The sequence below is a fragment of the Sorex araneus genome, chromosome 3 (genome assembly GCF_027595985.1).
Source record: "Sorex araneus isolate mSorAra2 chromosome 3, mSorAra2.pri, whole genome shotgun sequence".
In the NCBI taxonomy this organism is placed as follows: domain Eukaryota; kingdom Metazoa; phylum Chordata; class Mammalia; order Eulipotyphla; family Soricidae; genus Sorex; species Sorex araneus.
In genome coordinates this window covers 98,467,343-98,487,923 of record NC_073304.1, presented here as the reverse complement: position 1 = coordinate 98,487,923, position 20,581 = coordinate 98,467,343, and the positions used below count along the sequence as shown (strand labels likewise).

Sequence of the window (20,581 nt, the reverse complement as noted above, 5' to 3'; positions counted from 1 at the left end):
TAAAACACTTGAAATGCAGTTGGCACAACTGAAAAACTAAATTTATTATAAAATTAAAGTATGTAGCTAGTGGCAACTCTATGGGACTACAGTTCTAGCTCAACAACACCCAGCCACCATCACTACCACCAATAACAGGATTTTCTGCTTAATTTAGTATGACCTAGCCTGATAATGGAGCAACTTTTGTAAAATGATGTTCGTGTCTGGTCAGTAGCATTCTCTAATGGTAAGAAGATCATTTATCCCTGTGCCATCAAAGTACTATAACACAAAATCATCAAATGTTGGAATGCTCATGGGTTTATTAATAAGTAGAACTTTGGAGACAAAATGATCTCTGTAGGTTGTTGACATGTTGGCTTAAACAGGCATCTAAAGATGTACTGAAGGAGGACCAAAGAGACAGCACACCAGTTAAGGCACTTTCCTTGGCACTGCATGTGGTCCCAGAGCAACGTCAGGAGTGACTCCTCGGAGCACCAGCAGTTGTGGCCCAAACACTCCTGTTCCCCTCTCAAAAAGAGATGAGGCGTGCATATGTGAGGCAAGTGTGACGACTGTCATATTCTCTAATCACTAGAGCCTGCTTTATCTAAATATACTGTTGAAAATAAATGTCAACAGAGGATGATTTCTAAGGCTACATTTTATAGGCTAAATTATACATTGGACTGGAGCGATAGCACATCGGGTAGGGCGTTTGCCTTGCACGCAGCTGACCCGGGTTCCATTCCTCCATTCCTCTGAGAGCCCGGCAAGCTCCCCATGGAGTATTCATGCCAAACACAAACAACAAATCTCACAATGGAGACTGGTGCCCGCCTCAGTGCTACATGTACATTTCCATCACACAGTGCTACACTGCTGCATTTTCTACCAGGCAAATGTTCCTACATGCTCACCTTGCTGGCTTTGGCAGGCGGAGGCTGAGGAGCCGGCTGGGCGGGAGCTGGGGCTGACTGGGCTGAAGGCTGTGAAGGATGCTGAGGCGGTGGCTGAGGCTGGGGCTGGATGCCATGGGTGGGGATCTGATGGACCTGGCCAGGAGTTGTCACATTCACCATGTCATTAGTCTGCACCTCAATCTTGTAGCCAGGGGGCAAGAAGGTATTGAAGCCCATAATCAGGTCAGGATGGCCTTTGAACAGCTGAGACACACGACTGATCACTCCTGGAGTGTCAATGCTGATTTAGAAAGAAAAGAGAGGGCAAGTTTGATAAAAACAGCCTAAACAAAAATAGAACTCACATTCCACTAGATTTTTATTTTAAAAGAAGAAACTAGATAAAAACTAATACTGTGCTTATTGCAAAACTAACACATAAACCTCTTAAATTCCCAAGGCCATCTAGCGTGATCTTAATTTGACAGATTATATATTTATCAAGTAGAGACTCAAGATAGTAACCTAAAACTATAATTCCCAAGCAAGACACAACCATAACCTTTGATAAATCAATATAAATACATATTTCCATTGTCCCAATCAGATACTGTCTGTCGGGGCGGGGATTTGGGCCGCACCTGGGGATGCACAGGACTTACTCCTGGCTCTGTGCTCAGGGATCACTCCTGGCAGTGCTTGGATTGAATCAGAGCCGGCCACATGCAAGGCAAGTTCCTTAACTTCTGTACTATCTCTCAGGCCCCCTAATGGGTTACGCTTTCTTAATAGTTTAAATATGCCAAAATATTAGTGCATCTTAATTCAAAGAACAGTAACTTAGTTATTACCAGCCTACTAGTCTGAGATTAAGTTTGAAGAAAATTCTATTATAAGAAATATACATGGAGAGGGGTTGGAGTGATAGCACAGCGGGTAGGGCGTTTGCCTTGCACACGGCCGACGGGTTCGAGTTCCAGCATCCCATATGGTCCCCTGAGCACCGCTGGGTGTAACCCAAAAAGCAAAAAAATATATAAAATAAAAGAAAAAAATATGTATATATGCATATATATATGGAGAAAAAGTGTTTAGGGCCTGTAAATTTCATCAATTGTAGCAATAAAAGCATGACCCTAAAAATTAAATGCCCTAACAGAGATATCCTTTATTTTTCAGTGGCTGAGAATAAGCTATATACTACCTCCAAAAATCAACATTCCAAGCAAAAAACTTGAGTTCAGTCACATTTAACTTTACCTCTGGGATTTAAATTCTTTCATGATGTCAAGGAAATCATTGTAGACCTGAGGCTGACTACCAAACTGCAGCTTCACCTGGTCCAGATAAGACAGTGCATCCTCCACCTGATGCAGAGATAAAACCCAAGGTTATAATGATAAAATGAACCAGAAACTAAAAATCGATACCAAAGTAAAACTTACACAGTAAATAGAAAAACTTAGTAATATGGACAGATTAAAACCTAGCAAGAACGAATTCCTCATGCTTAAAATAAAAACCAATACACAGAATCTGTAGCCTTACCTTGAATAAGTCAGGAGAAAATGATCCATAAGGAATAACATTATACACCATTTGCTTCTTTGCTCACATATTACGTCTCCTTAATCTAAATCACATGACACCAGGCCCAAAGGGAGGAACGAAGGCTTCAATAAAGCTACATTTCCCTTTCACAGGAGTTTGTTTACCCTGAGCTAGAAATCATAACCACAATAACAGTGAGTTAAGTGAGTTATCACATGGGAAGGGTACTACTCATGACCTCCCTCACCAATCCTGAGGGTAGGAGGGGACAGACAACATATGTGGACAGAAAGGGAAGAACTCCTTAGAAAAGTGTCACCTAAACCAAGCCCTAAGGACGAGTACAAAAGTTAGTCCAGTGAGAGAAAGCAGCACAGGCAAAACTGCAGACAGGACACCACCTAGTTATCTGGGAAAATGCTAGAGATATGAGGCCGAAGTATAAGCAGAACTAGACCTGAACAGCTGTGTAATTGCTGTTAAAAAGCTATTTAGGAGAACTGCACAGTGTGCATGGAGCATGCGTTGAATGTGACCAATGCAGATTCGACTCCCAGCACCTCACATGCCCCCCTTAGTCAGCCAAGAGTGATCCCTGAGCAGTCAGGGATCTGAGTATCGCTGGGTGTGGCCCCCAAACAAAACAAAAAAAACAAACACCAAACCAAATTGGTACAAGAACAGCAGAGACGGAAAAATGACAGAAAGACCATTTAAGTATAAGGCCACTTTGTACAAATAATAGGGGTTTGAATTATAGTACTGACCATAGCAGTAAGAAAATCAAATAGATTTTAGGAAAAAGAATTTGGGGACCTAGTAAGTATGGGAGATAAGGAAGAGGATGTATTCACTACATTGGAAAATTGAGTACTCACAAGGATAAATAAAGTTTTGAAGAGATAGGAAGTTATGAGTCTGATACAGAATAACTTGAATTTTATTCATGAGACATCCAAGGAAACTACTGAATGTTTCCTCTATACTTAGACATTCTTAATTTATCAAAGATCTATAAAATTTAGAAGTAAATACCTGACTTGTTACTATCTGCACTTACCATAATTGTGTAATTTATTATGTTCAAATAAACCATTACGTACAATTTTAAGAGTTCCACAAACTTTTATTATGATACTGGTTGTTAATCAGAATATTCCCATCTCACCAGAGCACAGATGTAAACAGGTTTCCTTGCTTTTCAACAGTATTCTGTGCTAGAGATAGTGAAGTAGATGGGCTCTTGCCTTGAATATGGCTGAGCTGGGTTAGATTCCTGGTACCATATACGGTGCCTTGAGTGATTCCCGAGCACAGAGCCAGGAATAAGACCTGAGCACCACCAGGTATGGCTCAGTAAAAAAGTAGACTATTCCACCTCCATCCAATATTAAAGTGATATATTCCAGGTCAGATAGATCGTATAGGAGGCAAGGTGCTTGTCTTGCTTGCGCCAAACCCAGTTTTGATTTCTGGTGCCACATATGGTAACCCCTGTTCGCCATTAGGAGTGATCCCTGATCCCTGAGCCAAGAGTAAGCCCTGAGCACAATGGGTATGGCCCCCAAACCAAAAATAAACACACGCTATTCCTGCTTGAAATTATTTGATGGGTTAAGTTGGGGAAGACTCAATTATTATTCCATATAAATTAACAGTAACAAAGATTTGAGACGAGTCCTTTAGAAGCTGCAGTTTACGGAAATGCTTGGGAGGATCCTAAGCAATTTCAATTTTCCCACTCACTTCAACAAGCATTTATTTATTAACAGATACACATCCAGAGGCAGGGGACGGAGGAGGAGTCAAAAGACATTTATTACTAAGGGCCCAAGCTTCCCAAGATTTACAATGCTGTAGGGGAGATAACTGTGAAAAGAACTTGATAAATAAGTGCCAAGTATCTGTTTTCCTGGCATTAAGTAAGTACACCACACCAAATATGCTCCAAATAACTCAAATCTTGTCATCGATCTGCCAGGGACAGAAAGAAAGCACATCTACAATGCTGATATTAAAATAACCTAAGCATTCTCATTGGACATATAAACGATTTACTGAAGTTGACTCAAATCCTTATAAAATCATCTTAAGACTGATCCAAAAATGGCAATGTGTGAATACTGGATTAAATTATGTGGAAGAACAAGAAAGCATTTTATCTCTCCTAGTTAGAAGAAAATTCGACAAGTTACTGTGTTCAAGAATCAGAAGAGCTCATAATTAAAGAGAACACAGAAAGAAGTCCTGATTCTACCTGTGACTCACTCCAGAAACGACTCCAGAACCTTTTCCTGCTTCCCTGGCAGCTTCTATAAAACAAAGAACAATCTATATGCTTAAACCCAGGAGTCCCATGAGCAATCGGAATAAAATAGGTGCTGTGCTTTTAATAGGGGAGTTGAATAAAGCCCAGGACACAAGGTTCTTCTTGTTAGTTTTAGAAAAAATTTATCATCTCTTGCAAAATTATAGCACTAGCAGCAATAGTATTAATATGAATAAAAGTCACAATTAAAAAAAATGGTTTGAGGGGCTGGAGCGATAGCACAGTGGGTAGGGCGTCTGCCTTGCAGGAGGCCAACCCAGGTTCAATTCCCAGCATCCCATATGGTCCCCTGAGCACCGCCAGGGGTAATTCCTGAGTGCAGAGCCAGAAGTAACCCCTGTGCATCGCTGGCTGTGACCCAAAAAGCAAAAAAAAAAAAAAAAGAAAAAAGAAAGAAAGAAAAAAAAATGTTTGAGAGCGTTGGTGAAGTGCTAAATTTATAGAAATAATGTATTTTGTTAACAAGCCACCACTACAAGCAGAGTAAAAATGCTGTAAGGAAAAAACTGAAAAGCTTATAGAAATTTTCCAAAAGACAGAGCCGATAGTGATGTTTCAGACCTAAGTAATTTATTCTAATTTTTTTTTTGTTTTGGAGCCACACAGCAACTCCTGGCTCTGCACTCAGGGATCATTCCTGGCAGACTTGGGGGACCACACAGGGTACCAAAGATGAACCTGAAGAGTTGCCTGCATGCAAGGCAAGCGCTCTACCACCAAATGCCATCTCTCAGGCCCCAATCTGTATTCTCTCTAAAGATTATGCTTCATATAGTAAACTCTTAATTACTTAAGGATAACATAAAGTAAATTTTACAACAGTCCTCTCCACAGCGACCTTTCTGTATGCTTTACAGTTTATGGAGCACTGAATTTCCTTAGGTCAGCATTAAACAAGCTCCTTCAAACTCCTATCAATGAAAGCAGAGGGAGTCTGCCCTCAAGAGTATAGTATGAATAACTGCAAGCTAGTTCATAGAATTAGGGTGACTTGACCAAATAAAAATCTTTTTTTTTTTGCTTTTTTTGGGTCACACCCAGCGATGCTCAAGGGTTACTCCTGTCTCTGCACTCAGGAATTACTCCTGGCAGTGCTTGGGGGACCATATGGGATGCCGGGGATCGAACCCGGGTCTGCCGCATGCAAGGCAAACGCCCTAGCCGCTGTGCTATCGCTCCGGCCCCAACCAAATAAAAATCTTTTTTAGAATTTTTTTAATTTCCCATACTTGACTTTCAATTTTATATGGAGGTAAAATTAAAAACGGAAGCTTGGATCATATACATTGGAAATTAACACTCGAGTAAGCAGAGATGTTAGCTGGGAACACAACATGCCATAAGATGCTTGAATTTCAAAGCATAAAACCCTATTGCCCATACTCAGACATAAATATTAGCCCTTCATTACAATTAGTCTTCCCCAACTTTATAAAGGTTCCCCAAAAGAAGCCACGGTGTCTTAAGAATGATGGACCTATGCTCACTTCAGTAGCACATATACTAAAATTGGAACGATACAGAGAAGATTAGCATGGCCCCTGCGCAAGAATGACACGCAAATTCGTGAAGCGTTCCATATTATTTAAAAAAAAAAAAGAGGCCAATTCAGTTACTTATAAACAGGAATAAAGGGGCCAGAGGGGTAGTATAGCAGGTAGGGTGTTTGTTTTTTATGTGTCAGACGCAGGTTCAATCCCCAGAATCCCATATGGTCCCACCTTAGTGCAGAGCCAGGAATAAGCCCTCAGTAAACCGTGGGTGCGGCCCAAAAGACAAACAAAAAAAGTAATTAATTAGAAAGTTGGGCCAGGGCCAAGCATAAAAGTATAGTGGGTAATGCACTCGTCCCTGCAAAAATAAAGTTCTGAAATGTGGCACTGGAAGATGAAAAATCATCATCTCCCCAGGTCCCTCAATCCACCTAATCACACCCAGCACTGCTCAGGGAACCATACATGTGCCAGATCAAACACATATAGACCGTGTGCAAGGCAAATGCCTTAACCCCTACATTACCGCTCAGGCTCTCCATAATTTTTTGTTTTGTTTTGTTCCTGGGTCACATCAGGCTGTGCTCAGGGGTTACTCTGGCTCTGCAGTGGATCATACGGGATGCCGTGGATCGGTCTGACCACATGCAAATCAAGTGCCCCATCTGCTGTACCCCCAAACCTTTATTTAAAACTGAAATACTACTCAAATTTTCACTTGGTAGGAATTATGTGTCACTTTAAAAGTGACAGTATGAGGGGCCTGGGAGACAGTACAGCAAGCAGGGCACTTGCCTTGCATGTGGCCAATTCAGGTTCAATCCCTTGACCTGTCCCCTGAGCCCCATCAGGAGTGGTCACTGAGCTCAGAATAAGGAGTAAGCTCCGAACATCGCTGGTATGGAACAGAGTACATGAATTAGGGGAAAAGAGAGGTGTCGATGACATATGGCCCTATCATTTCAGTGATGTACACCAGAACAGGCCTAAAGAGTGACACCGAGCAATGTCTGCACGCTGAGCGTGTCTGAATGACCCCCATGGAAACCATGTAGAATCACGATCTGCGCTCATCACGGCACAACCAGCACGCCCCGTCTGCAGAGGAAACACACTGCCAAGCACTAGGCAAGTATACCAGCCTACTGCTCACATATATTTCTGAAGGAATAAAAGCAAAACATGAGAGAAAAAACAAGTTATAGTTTGGTAAAAATAATGCAACCCCATCCACATAATGCAAGTATCTTCCAAGCATCTAGATGAGACACTTCAGAAGGATAGGCTGTGTATGTCACTTATAAAATCCTGCCAATGGAAGGAAGAGCACGAGACAAATCAGGAGTCACCTGCAGGGTGACACTGCCGAAAGCATGGGTCTTAGTGAACTTAATGCAGCCCATCGTACATACTGAGATTTAGTGATACATACCTTGTATTCTTATGTCCACTAGAAAATTAAGTTTTGTAGATGACAAAAACCAAACACTAAAACCTTAAGAACTATGTGTTCCAAAGAAGGCATCCCCAAATAGACATTATTTCATATCAAAGTAACAGTCCTCTGGGGATGGAGCAACTGTGCAGTGGGTAGGGTATTTGTCTTGTGTACAGCTGACTTGGGTTCTATTCCCAGCAACCCTATGGTCCCCCAAGCCCACCAGGAGTGATCCCCAGGGCAGTCATGAGTAAGCCCCGGTCACAGCCAGATATGGCCTAAAAACAAACAAATAACAAGTAACAGTCCCTTGGGGTGTGAATCATAGAACAGCCACAGGGCAGTAGGGTATTTGGGTAGGATGTTTGCCTCGGGTTCAATCCAGATCCCCCATCTCCAGCATCCCAGCTGATAAGTCAGGAGTGTTTCCTGAGTGCAAAGCCAGGAGTAACCCCTGACTGAGCATTGCCAGGTGTGGTCCAAAAGCAAAAACAAAAAACCCCAGTCCCTCAATCATGACATGTTACTATATTCCACAAGCACCTCATCAACTATTCTTTGGATCAGGCACTGGTGCTAAGAAGTGAAATCTAAGTTTCAAAATATAAACAAAGTAAGACTTCCTGCTATTCAAGAAGTAAAACCCCTCCTTTGTTAAAAGTTGCAATACCACTACCCACAGACTGCCATCAGTGGTTCCTGCTCAGAGAGAAGCTTTATGATGGGAGAAAAGAAAGTGAACTCCACCTTGAGTCTCTGAAACTGCTGTTGTCCCTGCACTGGTGCCACCGGTGGGGCAGGATGAGCGTGACCCTGGACCACCTGACCTCCATGGGGCTGAACGGCTGTTGGGTGATGATGGCTGCTATGCACCGCGGCTATGGTAGGCCCGTGACTGCCAGAGCTCTGTGGCACAGCTGAAACCTGCAGTAGGCAAAACACAGACAAAAAAACCTCAAGAGTTATGCATTCTTTCCCAAACAGGTCTAAACTCATGCATGCCTATCGATGAACGCACACAAAGATAAATAGAAAACCTAATTTCCTGGGAACTGGAGACATAGTACAACAGGTAGTCTATTTGTCTTGAACACAGCCATCCAAGGTTCCATCCTGTCATCCCATAAGGTCCCCTGAGCACCGCCAGGAGTGTGATTTCTGAGTGCAGAGCAAGAAATAAGCACTGAGCAGAACGGGATGAAGCCCCCCCTCAAAAACAAAACAAAAACAGAAAGACTCCAATGCCCCTCTCCCCCCAAAAATATTTTCCCATAGAAGCAATCTTGACTAATGTCAGAGTCTCTTAAGAGGGTGAGAAACCCTGAGGAAAGGTGACTTAGGAATCATTATTTCATTCTGTTTCTGTTTTAGGGCCATACCTGGCAGTGCTCAGCGCTTCCTCATTTATCTGAACTCAGGGATCACTTCTGGCAGGTTTGGGGGACTACATGGGATGCTGGGGTTTGAAACCAGATTGGCTGCCCAAGTGCAAAGTAAGAGCCCTATCCACTGTACCACAGCTCTGGCTACAGTCAACATTTCTTATTTCATGGGTTTCCCTCTTCTTTATTCTCATTTTCATTCTTGTTTGGGTTTGGAGGTGTGAGACAATCCTGGTGGGGCTCAGGATACTCCTGACTCTGTGCTTGTTGGTCACTTCCAGCAGTGCTCCAATGATCATGTGGTGCCACGGCTCAAGCCCAGGCCCCAGCATGTAAAGAACACTCAGCTCTCTTGAGCAATTTCTACAGCCCATTGATGGAATCATGAACAACTAAAGAACTTTACACAAGCAGTCAAACTGCTCAAAAGTACACTAATTTATGGGGCTGGAGTGATAGCACAGCAGGTAGGGCGTTTGCCTTGCACGTGGCTGACCTGGGTTGATTCCCAGCATCCCATATGGTTCCCCGGGGCACGCCAGGAGTAATTCCTGAGTGCATGAGCCAGGAGTAACCCCTGTGCATCACTGGGTCTGACCCAAAAAGCCAAAAAAAAAAAAAAAGGCAAAAGAAATTACATTTCCTTTACATTTACAAAACAGTAAACAGAGGAGTGATCACTCTGTGTCAGAATGTGTAGTAATGGGGAAATCTAGTGTTATTAAGAATACAAACTGGTGCAATTTTGGAAACCAATTTGATACTGTCTGCTAAAGCCGAAGAGTTACAGACCCTATACCTAGCAACTTGGTTCCTAGATTCTCAAGAAACTACGCCAAATGCTCTCAAATCTCTAATCTGTAAAACAGAGAGTTTGCTCTAGAATAGAAACCAACTACTTATTTCACTAGTAAGCACAGTTTAATTCAGCTCTTTCCTGTGTTCACCATAGCAAAACTCTCTTGGATCCAAAAAAACAAAGTTGATTTAAAATCTGGTACAAGGGGCTGGAGCAATAGCACAGCGGGTAGGATGTTTGCCTTGCACGCGGCCGACCCGGGTTCGATTCCCAGCATCCCATATGGTCCCCTGAGAACCACCAGGGGTGATTCCTGAGTGTAGAGCCAGGAGAAACCCCTGAGCATCACCGGGTGTGACCCAAAAAGAAAAAAAAAAAAATCTGGTACAAGCTTAGTCTGCCATAGACTGCCACTGTGAGTAACACTGCACGAGGGAAACACCTTAGAACATCTACAACAGCTCGTCTATAATAGCAGAATGCTGGAAAGAGCCAACCGTCCTCAATGGAAGTATGGAGAAATAAATACCAAACTGAGTAATTTTGTTGTTTAGAGGGATAAACAAAAATGATTCAAAAGTCAAGGGAATGATAACCACCAAGTTCAGGTTAATGGCCACCTCTCAAGGGACAGCAAAGGAAAAGGAATGGGAAGAGGATAGAGTGACCCCAAAGGTCACAGCAGCACTGTTAAAAAAAAAAAACAACCAAAAAACACAAACAAACCTAAAAACCTCTGAGGGACTGGGAAGATAGCTCACCAGCTGGAGCACAGGCTCTGCATTCAAGGGGGTCCTGAGCTAGGAATGAGCCCCAAACATCGAATCAGGAAGAGCCCCTGAGCAGCTCCATCAGGTGTAACCCCCTAATTTAATTAAAAATCCTCAAGTTAAAGTATGTATAGTAAATATACAAGTGTCGGGGCCAGAGAGAGTACAGTGGGAAAGGCACCTGCCTGTCTGCGGCCAAACCAGGCTCAATTCCTGGCACCTATGTGGTTCCCAAAGCACAGCCAGGAGTGATTCCTTAGTGTAGAACCAAAAGTAAGCCCTGAGCATAGATGGGTGTGGCTCAAAACCAAACAGACAAAATATGTAAGTGTCCACTGGTACACATATTCCTTATAATTCTCTTTATTTTGGGGTGGGGTATGCCACTTCTGCAAAGTTCATGGTACATGGGGTGCTAGGGATCAAACGCAGCAGGTGGCAAACAAGGCAAGCACCCCCCTACTGTATTAACTCCCCAATCCGCCATGTTCCTCTTTATATTCAAACAAATGCTTAGTAAGAACTGCTTCTAACCAGACAGTATCTTATGTCCCTCCTTGTCCCTGGTGGGCCCCAGCTCACCTGATAGCTGGGGGTCACGGAGTACTGAATGCCTGTGGCTGACTGCATGGTCTCAGATACTGCTTCATATACGGGAGGGGCAGGGGCAAGCACCCGATGCTGGTGAGGGAAAGTCTCAGTGCTGCCAGGGATCCGACGCTGCTGGGCTGCATACACCGGTGACTCCTGGTCATCCAAACGGCGCTTCATTCTGCGTTCATGCTCAGAGATACACTATAAAACCTGCAGAAACCCAAAGCAATGACATGTAAACCCATCCTCATTCCAGTATGTGTACTGCTTAAACTGGTCACACAAATTTGTGTAAGACCAAGTCCAGAACTGATAAAAAACCTACTCATTGTAAGAGGTGGTCACTCTGCTGCTTGTTTAAGCATATGATGTGGGGCATATGCATCCTCAGAGAACAGGGTGTCAAAATTGTAGACAAACTTCAGTAAGATTTAATTAATCTAAAATTACAGCTGAAAAATAACTTCAATTACAAAAACAAATGGGGGGGGGGAAGAGAGAGAGAGAGAGAGAGAGAGAGAGAGAGAGAAAATAGCAGATAAGGCATCTGTATTACACACTGCTGACCCAGGTTTAAACTCCAGCACCACATAAGATCCCTAAAGTCCCACCAAGTAATGCCCAAGCACAGCTAGATGTCTAAAAAAATTAAATTGGGGCTGGAGTGATAGCACAGCGGGTAGGGAGTTTGCCTTGCATATGCCGACTCGGGTTTGAGTCCCAGCATCCCCTGAGCACTGCCAGGGGTAATTCCTGAGTGCAGAGCCAGGGGTGACCCCTGTGCATTGCCGGGTGTCACCCAAAAAAAAAAGCAAAAATAAATAAATAAATAAATAAAAAAAACCATCACAAACACATCTTCCTTTTCTTCATTTACTAGTATTCTTAAAAGTCATCATTCCAATATTATTTACACATTCACATGTTACAAAAATATCCTTGTATTTTTTACTCTTCTCAAAACCTGTAACTGTAGTCTTTTTTTTGGTTGTGTTGGAAACTAATCCAAAACCTCACATATGCATGCAAGTCAAGTGCTCTACTGTTGAGCCACATCCTCTGCTGTAGTCTAATATTAAGTAACAATTAAAAAGTTATCAAGGAAAGAACACTCGGGCAGGAGACTTTCCAATTTGTGGAGCGACGTACATAACAACAAATTCCTTAATCCATACAAGTTTCAAGTTTCCCCGGTTATATAAAAAAAGTTTGGAATATATCTGAAAATTTTTTTTCCTGAACTCTAGCATTCCAGAATCCATTAGCTTCAAAAATCCCACTATAAGTGAAACTTTCTTCTTCTTCTTTTTTTTTTTTTTGCTTTTGGGTCACACCCGGCTATGCTCAGGGGTTACTCCCGGCTTTTGCACTCAGGAATTACTCCTGGCGGTGCTTGGGGAACCATATGGGATGCTGGGAATCGAACCCGGGTCGGCCGCGTGCAAGGCAAATGCCCTACCTGCTGTGCTACCACTCCAGCCCCTATAAGTGAAACTTTCTTGCAGAACACAGAAAGTCTATTAATACTAGGCCAGAAATCCAATCCCAACACTGGTATCACTGACGCTTGCTTATCATTGAAATAAGCATGCTTCAAGGGCAGAGAGATGGTACTGAGATTAAGGCACTTGCCTTGCATGCAGCGGACCCCAGTTTGGTTCCAGGCACCACATATGGCCCCACTTACACTGCCAGAACTGACCCACGAGTCCTATGCCAGGAGTATTCCTTGAGTAACTCTGAGAATGGCCCAACCAACCCCAGCTGCCAAAGATTGTTTCAGCCCCCAAAGGGGTTCAGTCCTGCTACTTTTTCAGTTACAAAAAAATATAAAAATAACAATCACTTCTGGGGTCAAGGAGATGACTCAAAAGGGCTAGAGTGCATGTTTTGCATGCAGGATCCCTGAGCATCATGTGTAGTCTAGGGAGAGGAAAAAAAGGACATCGTTCCCCATGATAATAGTATAAACCAAAACACAGAGAACAGGGACATAGCTCAGAATGGAGAATATGCTTCACATGAGACCCTGGATTCCATTTCCGGTACCAAAAATCACATAAAATACATAGTATCAAAAACACTAATAGGGCCAGAAAGATGGTACAGTAGGTAGGGCATTTGCTTGCATGAAGCTGACCCACCTTTGGCCCCTGGAACCACATAGTCAGTCCCTGAGCATTGCCAAGAATGACCTCTAAGCACAGAACGAGCCCTGAACCCATGTTGGCCCCATTACAAACCAACAAAATACCCTAATACTAGGAGACTTCACCCCTACTCAGTTAAGATAAAGACTACCTGTCAGAGGCAGAAACTTTTTTCCCCCAGGGTCATGTGACTATTTCTGAGACCATCTATGGGACACACCATACAGGCAGAGGGCCTGGGGATCTGTTGAGAAGCGTCACTGTCCGTCATGTACCAGGGCCAGACCACCGGATTTCATGGGCTTTATATAGTTCCTGTGCTGACCTTCCCCACCCCTGTAAACTGAGAAAGAAAGATGAAATCTTTCCCTTATTTCTAAGTCCAGCCATCCCCGTCTGTCTTCCCTGGGAGCACATACATCCTCGTGGACACGCAGTTCTCATAAAGAACCCCTAAGGCCGCTTCACCTCGTCTCTGTTCAGTTATCCTGACTTAATCTGCTTGGCATGAAATCGTGTTTTGGGTTTTTCCTCACACTTCACGACCTAAGCTAGATTCTCACAAACAGCACAATGTCACCTGCGAGCCAACCATTTCTCTTTATTTTCTTTTTGCCATCCCCTACAAGTGCTTAGGGCTTACTCCTAATGGACTCAGGGACCACCAGGGGTTGTGGGAACTAAACCAAAGTCAGCTGTGTTCAAAGCAAATACCTTAGCTCCTGTGCTATCCTTCCTGCACTCAAGCTACAAATATTTTTTCTGTTGACTATAACTTTAGATCAAAGATTAAATTTACATGTGATATATGTTGCATGGTTAACTGAAGTTGAACACAAATTCTGACAGATGCCGAATGAAAGAATTTAAAACGTCTCACCTATGTCTGCCTCTCTAAACTTTTCTACTATAAAGTAGTATATTTAACCCAATACTTCAAAACTTTTCAGACATATTAAGAGATCAGAAAAATAGATCTATACCTGCTAGTTGATATTTAAGAGCCATTGGAAGTGACTGAACTCAAACCTCCACCTATTTTTTTTTTTTGCTTTTTTGGGTCATGCCTGGCGATGCACTGGGGTTACTCCTGGCTTTGCACTCAGGAATTACCCCTGGCTGTGCTCAGAGGACCATATGGGATGCTGGAATTTGAACCCGGGTTGGCCGCGTGCAAGGAAAACGCCCTACCCGCTGTGCTATTGCTCCAGTCCCTCCACCTATTTGGGATAAGAAAATGGGGCTAAAAAGTGAACCAAGGGGCTGGAGCTCTGATAGTACAGCAGACAGGGCATCTGCCTTGCCTGAGGCCAATTCGAGTTTGATCCCCAGCATCACCAGGGGTGACCCCAAAAGCCAAAAACAAATGAACAAACAAAAAACCCAAAGAGTGAACCAAGTTAAAGCTGTAAGGATTTTTGTGCTGCTAGGTATACCCATGACCAAAACCAAGGTTGGTTTGGATTCTACTGATTTAAAACTATGGTTGCTTAAACTCACTTGAGATTGATCTCAAGTAACCAAAAGCCAAGTTAGTCACTCAGAAACAGAAAACCACTGCACACCCAGGTACTTAAGTGAAAATGTAAATTCTGCAATTTACTTTGACATACATCAAGGAATTGGCCTAGATTAATAGGTAGAGGGATGGGCACATATAAATTAAGATGTAACTAAACAAGACATAATTAAGATACAATTAAATAAGACTGCAAAAAGAGAGGTAAAATTTAGGCAGTAAATATGTGACCTACCAACTTTATTGTGTATTTGAAAATCTTAAAATCTTGAGAGGGAAAATTAACAATACAAACTAGTTCACAAGTAGTACAAGTAATATAAATTTGGAAAGAAATAAAGGAATTTGTGCATTTGGAAAGACACTACAGAGAAGGTAAATATTTAAGTTGAAAGTTTGGGTTGAATTTGGACAGAGAATATACAGCATGAAATTTAAATGGTATGGTACTAGACATACAGGCAATAAATAGCTATTTACAAATGTTGAGCCTTCAACCATCCACACATAATTCTTTTTTTTTTTTTTTTTTTTTGCTTTTTGGGTCACACCTGGCGATGCACAGGGGTTACTCCTGGCTCTGCACTCAGGAATTACCCCTGGCGGTGCTCAGGGGACCATATGGGATGCTGGGATTTGAACCCAGGTCGGCCGCGTGCAAGGCAAACGCCCTACCCGCTGTGCTATCTCTCCAGCCCCCAACACACATAATTCTTAAGTGTTATGCCTCCACAGGGAACTTGACTGCCAGAATTTCCGGTCTCACCAGTAACCAAGAGTTCTACATATGACTATTATCAGTCATCTAGCGCTCCTCTGAGTACTGGTCAGATGAAGAGACCCAAGGCCCCCTCTTTAGAGAGAAGCTGATACTCAAAAGATATGAAGTGTTTTGTTCAAGGTCACACAATGAGCTAAAGGACCACTGGCAAGATTCTCTCCCACAGAACCTATATAGAATAAACTCTGAACGGAGTATTCTGCCAAGAGAGAAGTAGTTCAGAGCATAAAGTATCCCAGTCCAGGTGTCACGCACAAAGCTACTTCAAGTCCCATGGAGTTGACATGTTCCTCTGCCACCATACTCTCAACTGGAGCTCTCCTACACATCTGCTACAGGTTTCAGAATTGATACAGTCTAAGGAAGACTGGAAGAGGAGGAGAAGAACAAGAAGAGGAGGAAGAAGAGAAAGCAGCAGCATCACTCTAAGGGCTAGGAAGTCCTCCAGAGGACCAGAAATGTGGCTCCAGCGTAAAAATAATTTGCCTTACATACATGATACTTGGGTTTGATCCCCAACAGAATGGAGGGGAAAACTACCTGGCCATGGTTTTAATAAAAAGCTGGAAACCGTTTCAAAATTTTATGCAAATGATTAATTCCCAAACAAAACAGAGTAAAGCAATGCTGATATTTCAGGAGTCTTTTAGAGTAGGATAGACATGGAGAGCAAATTTAATACTAAAAAAGCAAAACAAAGGCTTTCTTATTCTGTTCAGAACAAGAAAAATAAAAATCAATTTCCTAGTTCCCTAATGGGCCTTCTAGCAGTGCTGAGGGCTTACTCCTAGAAGGTATTGGGGAACCATACCACTTAACATTAATTCACACTAGATCAAATGTAGACAACAAAGTAATCTCATTCAACATAAGCTCAAAGTATTTGGGACAAACTGTCCTACTCTGAAAGCCTTTAAGACAGGTAAGCAACAAGATCAGTGATTGTACAGTGGGCAGAGTGGTTGTTTGCCCTGCATGAAAGACCTGGATTCTATCCCCCACACCCCATAACATCCTCTGAGCCCACCAGCAGTAATCCCTGAGCACAGTTGGGACTAATCCCCCGAGCATTTCCAAGTGGAACTCCAAACAAAAACAACAAAAAATCAAACGAAACAAATAAACAAAAAAAGATAAGCATGCAATACTTCTTGAAATGTAGTTAACATTTAGTGGCTCCTAATTTTCTACTGATACAAACTTTGGTTGCTGATGCTATGGTTGTTTGGGGATGCGGAGACACGGTGTGTGGGGGTGGGGAAGGAGGAAGCTATGCTGGGGACTGAACCCAGGACTCCCCACATATAAGAAACTTGCTCTACTAAAGCGTCAGCCAAAACCCAGGCCTTGAAATAATCTTGAGTTAGAAAAAATTTTAACTTTCTTTATTGATCTAAATTGCTTTTGGGGGGGGTCACACCTGGCGATGCACAGGGATTACTCCTGGCTCTGCACTCAGAAATTACGCCTGGCGGTGCTTCGGGGGACCATATGGGATGCTGGGAATCGAACCCGGGTTGGCCTCGTGCAAGGCAAATGCCCTACCCGCTGTGCTATTGCTGTGCTATTGCTCCAGCCCCTGATCTAAATTTTTACATCCTCTGAAACTATTCTCTTGTTGGTACTTAGCATACCATGTAAAATCATTAGTTGTTCAGTTTACTTCAATGAATATTTTTTTAAAAATAAAAAAATTCAAAGCCAAAACAATTTTTTATGAAAACATCGGATAAATGTAATTATAACTACTTCAACCCAGTATAACTGTCCACCACAGTCCACTTAAAAACCTATTCAATGGGGCTGGAATAAAATCAGCTAAATATCAAAACTATTTCAGAATAAACGAAAAAGATAATCTATTCAGATTTCTACTACTAGAATTATACCTTAGCAAAATTAACAACCCAGTCTTCCAAAACTACAACAAATCTAATATCAAAGCTCCTCTGAACTTTGAAGTTTTCCATTCTTCTAGGGAGGTGGTCTCTAACCTGGGAAGAAAGTAACTCTGGTATCTTCAGGAATACAGGCCAACACTGTTACCAACATCGTACAATATATACAGGACAGCCTTGGAAAATAAAGCATTATTTGTCCCCAACCTATTAATGATAACCCCATCTGGCCTGTATATCCTTTGTGGGTTTGGGTGGAATTATGTCATATCACAGTACAACAATTATTTTTCCCAAGGACGTTCAGGGCTGTCATCTTGGTGGTACAAAAGATATCAATACTTTACAACATGACTCAAATACTCAGGGGGAGGGAGAGGGGACTGGACCACGCCCAGCAGTGTTCAGGGCTTACTCCTGGCTTTGTATCAAGGTTCACTCCTGGTGGCTTGGGGGACCATATTGGGGACCAGTGATCTAACCCGGGCTGGCCATGTGTAAGGCAAACACCTACCCACTATACTACCTGTCTCCTAAAATGATTCAATTGAAAAAAAATTGGGGATGCTTTTGGGCCACATTCAGAAGAGAGTCAAGAAAAAGCAAGCCCCAAGCACTGCTGGGTATGGCCCCCAAACAAACAACAAAACAGTGACCTCTGGCTCTACACTCAGGAATCACTCCTGGCAGTGCTTAGGGGACCCAAGCCCAGGGCTGGCTGCATGAAAGGCAAGGGTTGTACCCATTATACTATCTCTCTGGCCCCAACAATTCCATTTTAATCTTCAAAATGCCAGGAAAATATTAGTTTTGAAGAGAAAAATATAATCTTTCTGGGTTTCAAGGCACACATATTCCAAATAGTCAATATACTTTAAAACTCAACTCTGGGACCAGAGAAATAGTATAGCGGGTAAGGCACTTACTTGCCTTGCATGCAGCAGACCCAGATTTGAGCCCCAACAATACATATGGTCGAAAAGCCTCACCAGAAAAGACCCGTAAGTGAAGAGGCAGGAGTAAGCTCTGAGCACTGCTGGGTGTGGCCCAAACACCAACTAAAAGTAAACAAAACTCCAATCACTAGTTGCCACATAGGAACCTGGAACAAAATCATTGAAATAATGTCAGATTTCAGAAATGTCTTGTATAAAATAGCAGTTTTATATCACTTTTGACTTTTTTCCTTGTCCTTGAATCGTCAAATATAGTACTCTGAAAACTTAATCCTTTTTTCTTGGGGGGGGGGGGTTGGATGAAGGAAGGAGGCTTTTTGGGTCACACCCAGCGTTGCTCAGGGGTTACCCCTGGCAGGTGCTCGGGGGCCCATATGGGATGCTGGGGATGGAACCCAGGTTGTCCACATGCAAGACAAACACCCTACCCGCCGTACTATCACTCAAGCCCCCATCGAAGTTTAATTCTTAATTTGGTTGGAAAGGAAGCTTCTGTCTGTACTGTCCTCTAAGTGTTCACACTCTCAGTCTTCTACTATCACCAACCAGAACATTCAGTCAACAATCGTTATTACTACCCTGTTTCCTTCCAATCACACATCCACCCGCAGCACCTGTCTACTTAACATACCCATTTATGTTTTGGTACACAGATACCCTAAAATGTTTAAGAATATTATTGTATATTCCTTTAGCAAATTGAAGCAGTTAAGGACTAAAGACCTGGTGCAGGGAGACAGTACAGTGGGTACTCCTGCCTTGCATGCAGCTGACCACGGTCACTCCCTGGCACCCTCACGGTCTCCAGAGCTAGCTCCCCCAAGCTGGCCAGTGATCCCTCAGCATAAAGCCAGAAGTATGCAAGCTCAAAGCACTACTGGGGGCGGCCTCAAACCCAAACCAAAACCACTGAAGCCCTTCCTGCTGGCTACCTGGATGAGAACACGGTTTCTTTTGTCACCACCTCCTTCCGAAATAGATCATGCATTTGGAAATCTTTCAGTTTAAGACTCATCTAGGATATTGTCCTCTGAAGACTTACAGTCTGTGACTGAGATTATAGTCAATTTTATCATCACTACAATCTGCAGTGCTCTCTACTATACAGCACTCATCAACTACTTTCTCTGATGGCTGTGAAGTATCTTCCTCTGGTAGTTTTCATTTCTTTGCTATTAGAGGAAAAAAAAATTATGAATTACCAAATATTTCAACAAAAGCTTTAAAAAAAAAAAAAACAGAAAACCTGAGGCTGAAGTGAGAGTACAGTGGGTAAGGATTTTGCCTTGCACATGGCTGACCTGGGTTTGATCCCTGAAGCTATATATGGTCCCCCCAGTACTGCCAGGAGTATCCCTGAGCAGATGGCTATGACCACCTCCCCAAAAAATACAAACCCTTGAGGGGCTGGAGTGATAGCATAGCGGGTAGGGTGTTTGCCTTGCACGCGGCCGACCCGGGTTCAAATCCCAGCATCCCATATGGTCCCCTGAGCACCGCCAGGAGTAATTCCTGAGTGCAGAGCCAGGAGTAACCCCTGTGCATCGCCAGGTGTGACCCAAAAACAAAAACAAAAAAATATAAACCCTTGAAAGCTAGAATTCAATCCAACTGTCATTCAGACTTTTACTGTTATAGACAGAAAATGAACAAGAAATTAGTGAGCTCAATATAAAAAGTATAACATATGTAACATATGTAATTTTATCAGCAATAATTTTACTGGACTATGGTTTTATAAAATGCACGGTGGGATCTGGGTGAGAGCTGAGAGCCCAGCAGGAAGGGCGTCTGCCTTGTACTCGACTGACCCGGACTCAATCCCCAGCACCATGTCTGGTCTCCTGAGCAAAGACAGTAGTGATTCCTGAGTGCAGAGTCAGGAGTAATCCCTGAGCATCTCTGGGTGTGACTCAAAAACTGAAAAAAAGAAAGAAAAAAGAAAGCTCTATGACAATTTTTTGTACTAATTTTTCTGAAATTTAAAATTACTTCAAAAAATTACTCAAAGTGAAAAGTTAAAAAGCATTAATG

General features: G+C 42.7%; 1 protein-coding gene and 1 non-coding gene across 3 annotated transcripts in view; one reads left to right on the top strand and one right to left on the bottom strand.

Annotated features, from left to right (window-relative positions):
• SIN3A (SIN3 transcription regulator family member A) overlaps positions 1 to 20,581 on the bottom strand; it is a 69,544-nt gene that overhangs the window by 37,941 nt on the left and 11,022 nt on the right. For both annotated transcript variants that reach the window (XM_055132483.1, XM_055132482.1), the window contains exons 2-5: positions 11,232 to 11,453; positions 8,446 to 8,622; positions 2,148 to 2,254; positions 906 to 1,188 (exon numbers count right to left, since the gene is read on the bottom strand). In XM_055132483.1, coding sequence (XP_054988458.1) covers positions 906 to 1,188; positions 2,148 to 2,254; positions 8,446 to 8,622; positions 11,232 to 11,420 — 756 coding nt within the window. In that variant the 5' untranslated portion in view covers positions 11,421 to 11,453. The remainder of the gene's footprint in view (positions 1 to 905; positions 1,189 to 2,147; positions 2,255 to 8,445; positions 8,623 to 11,231; positions 11,454 to 20,581) is intronic.
• Positions 6,247 to 6,353, top strand: LOC129403821 (U6 spliceosomal RNA). Its single transcript, XR_008629482.1, has one exon. It is a non-coding gene; the product is annotated as a U6 spliceosomal RNA (small nuclear RNA).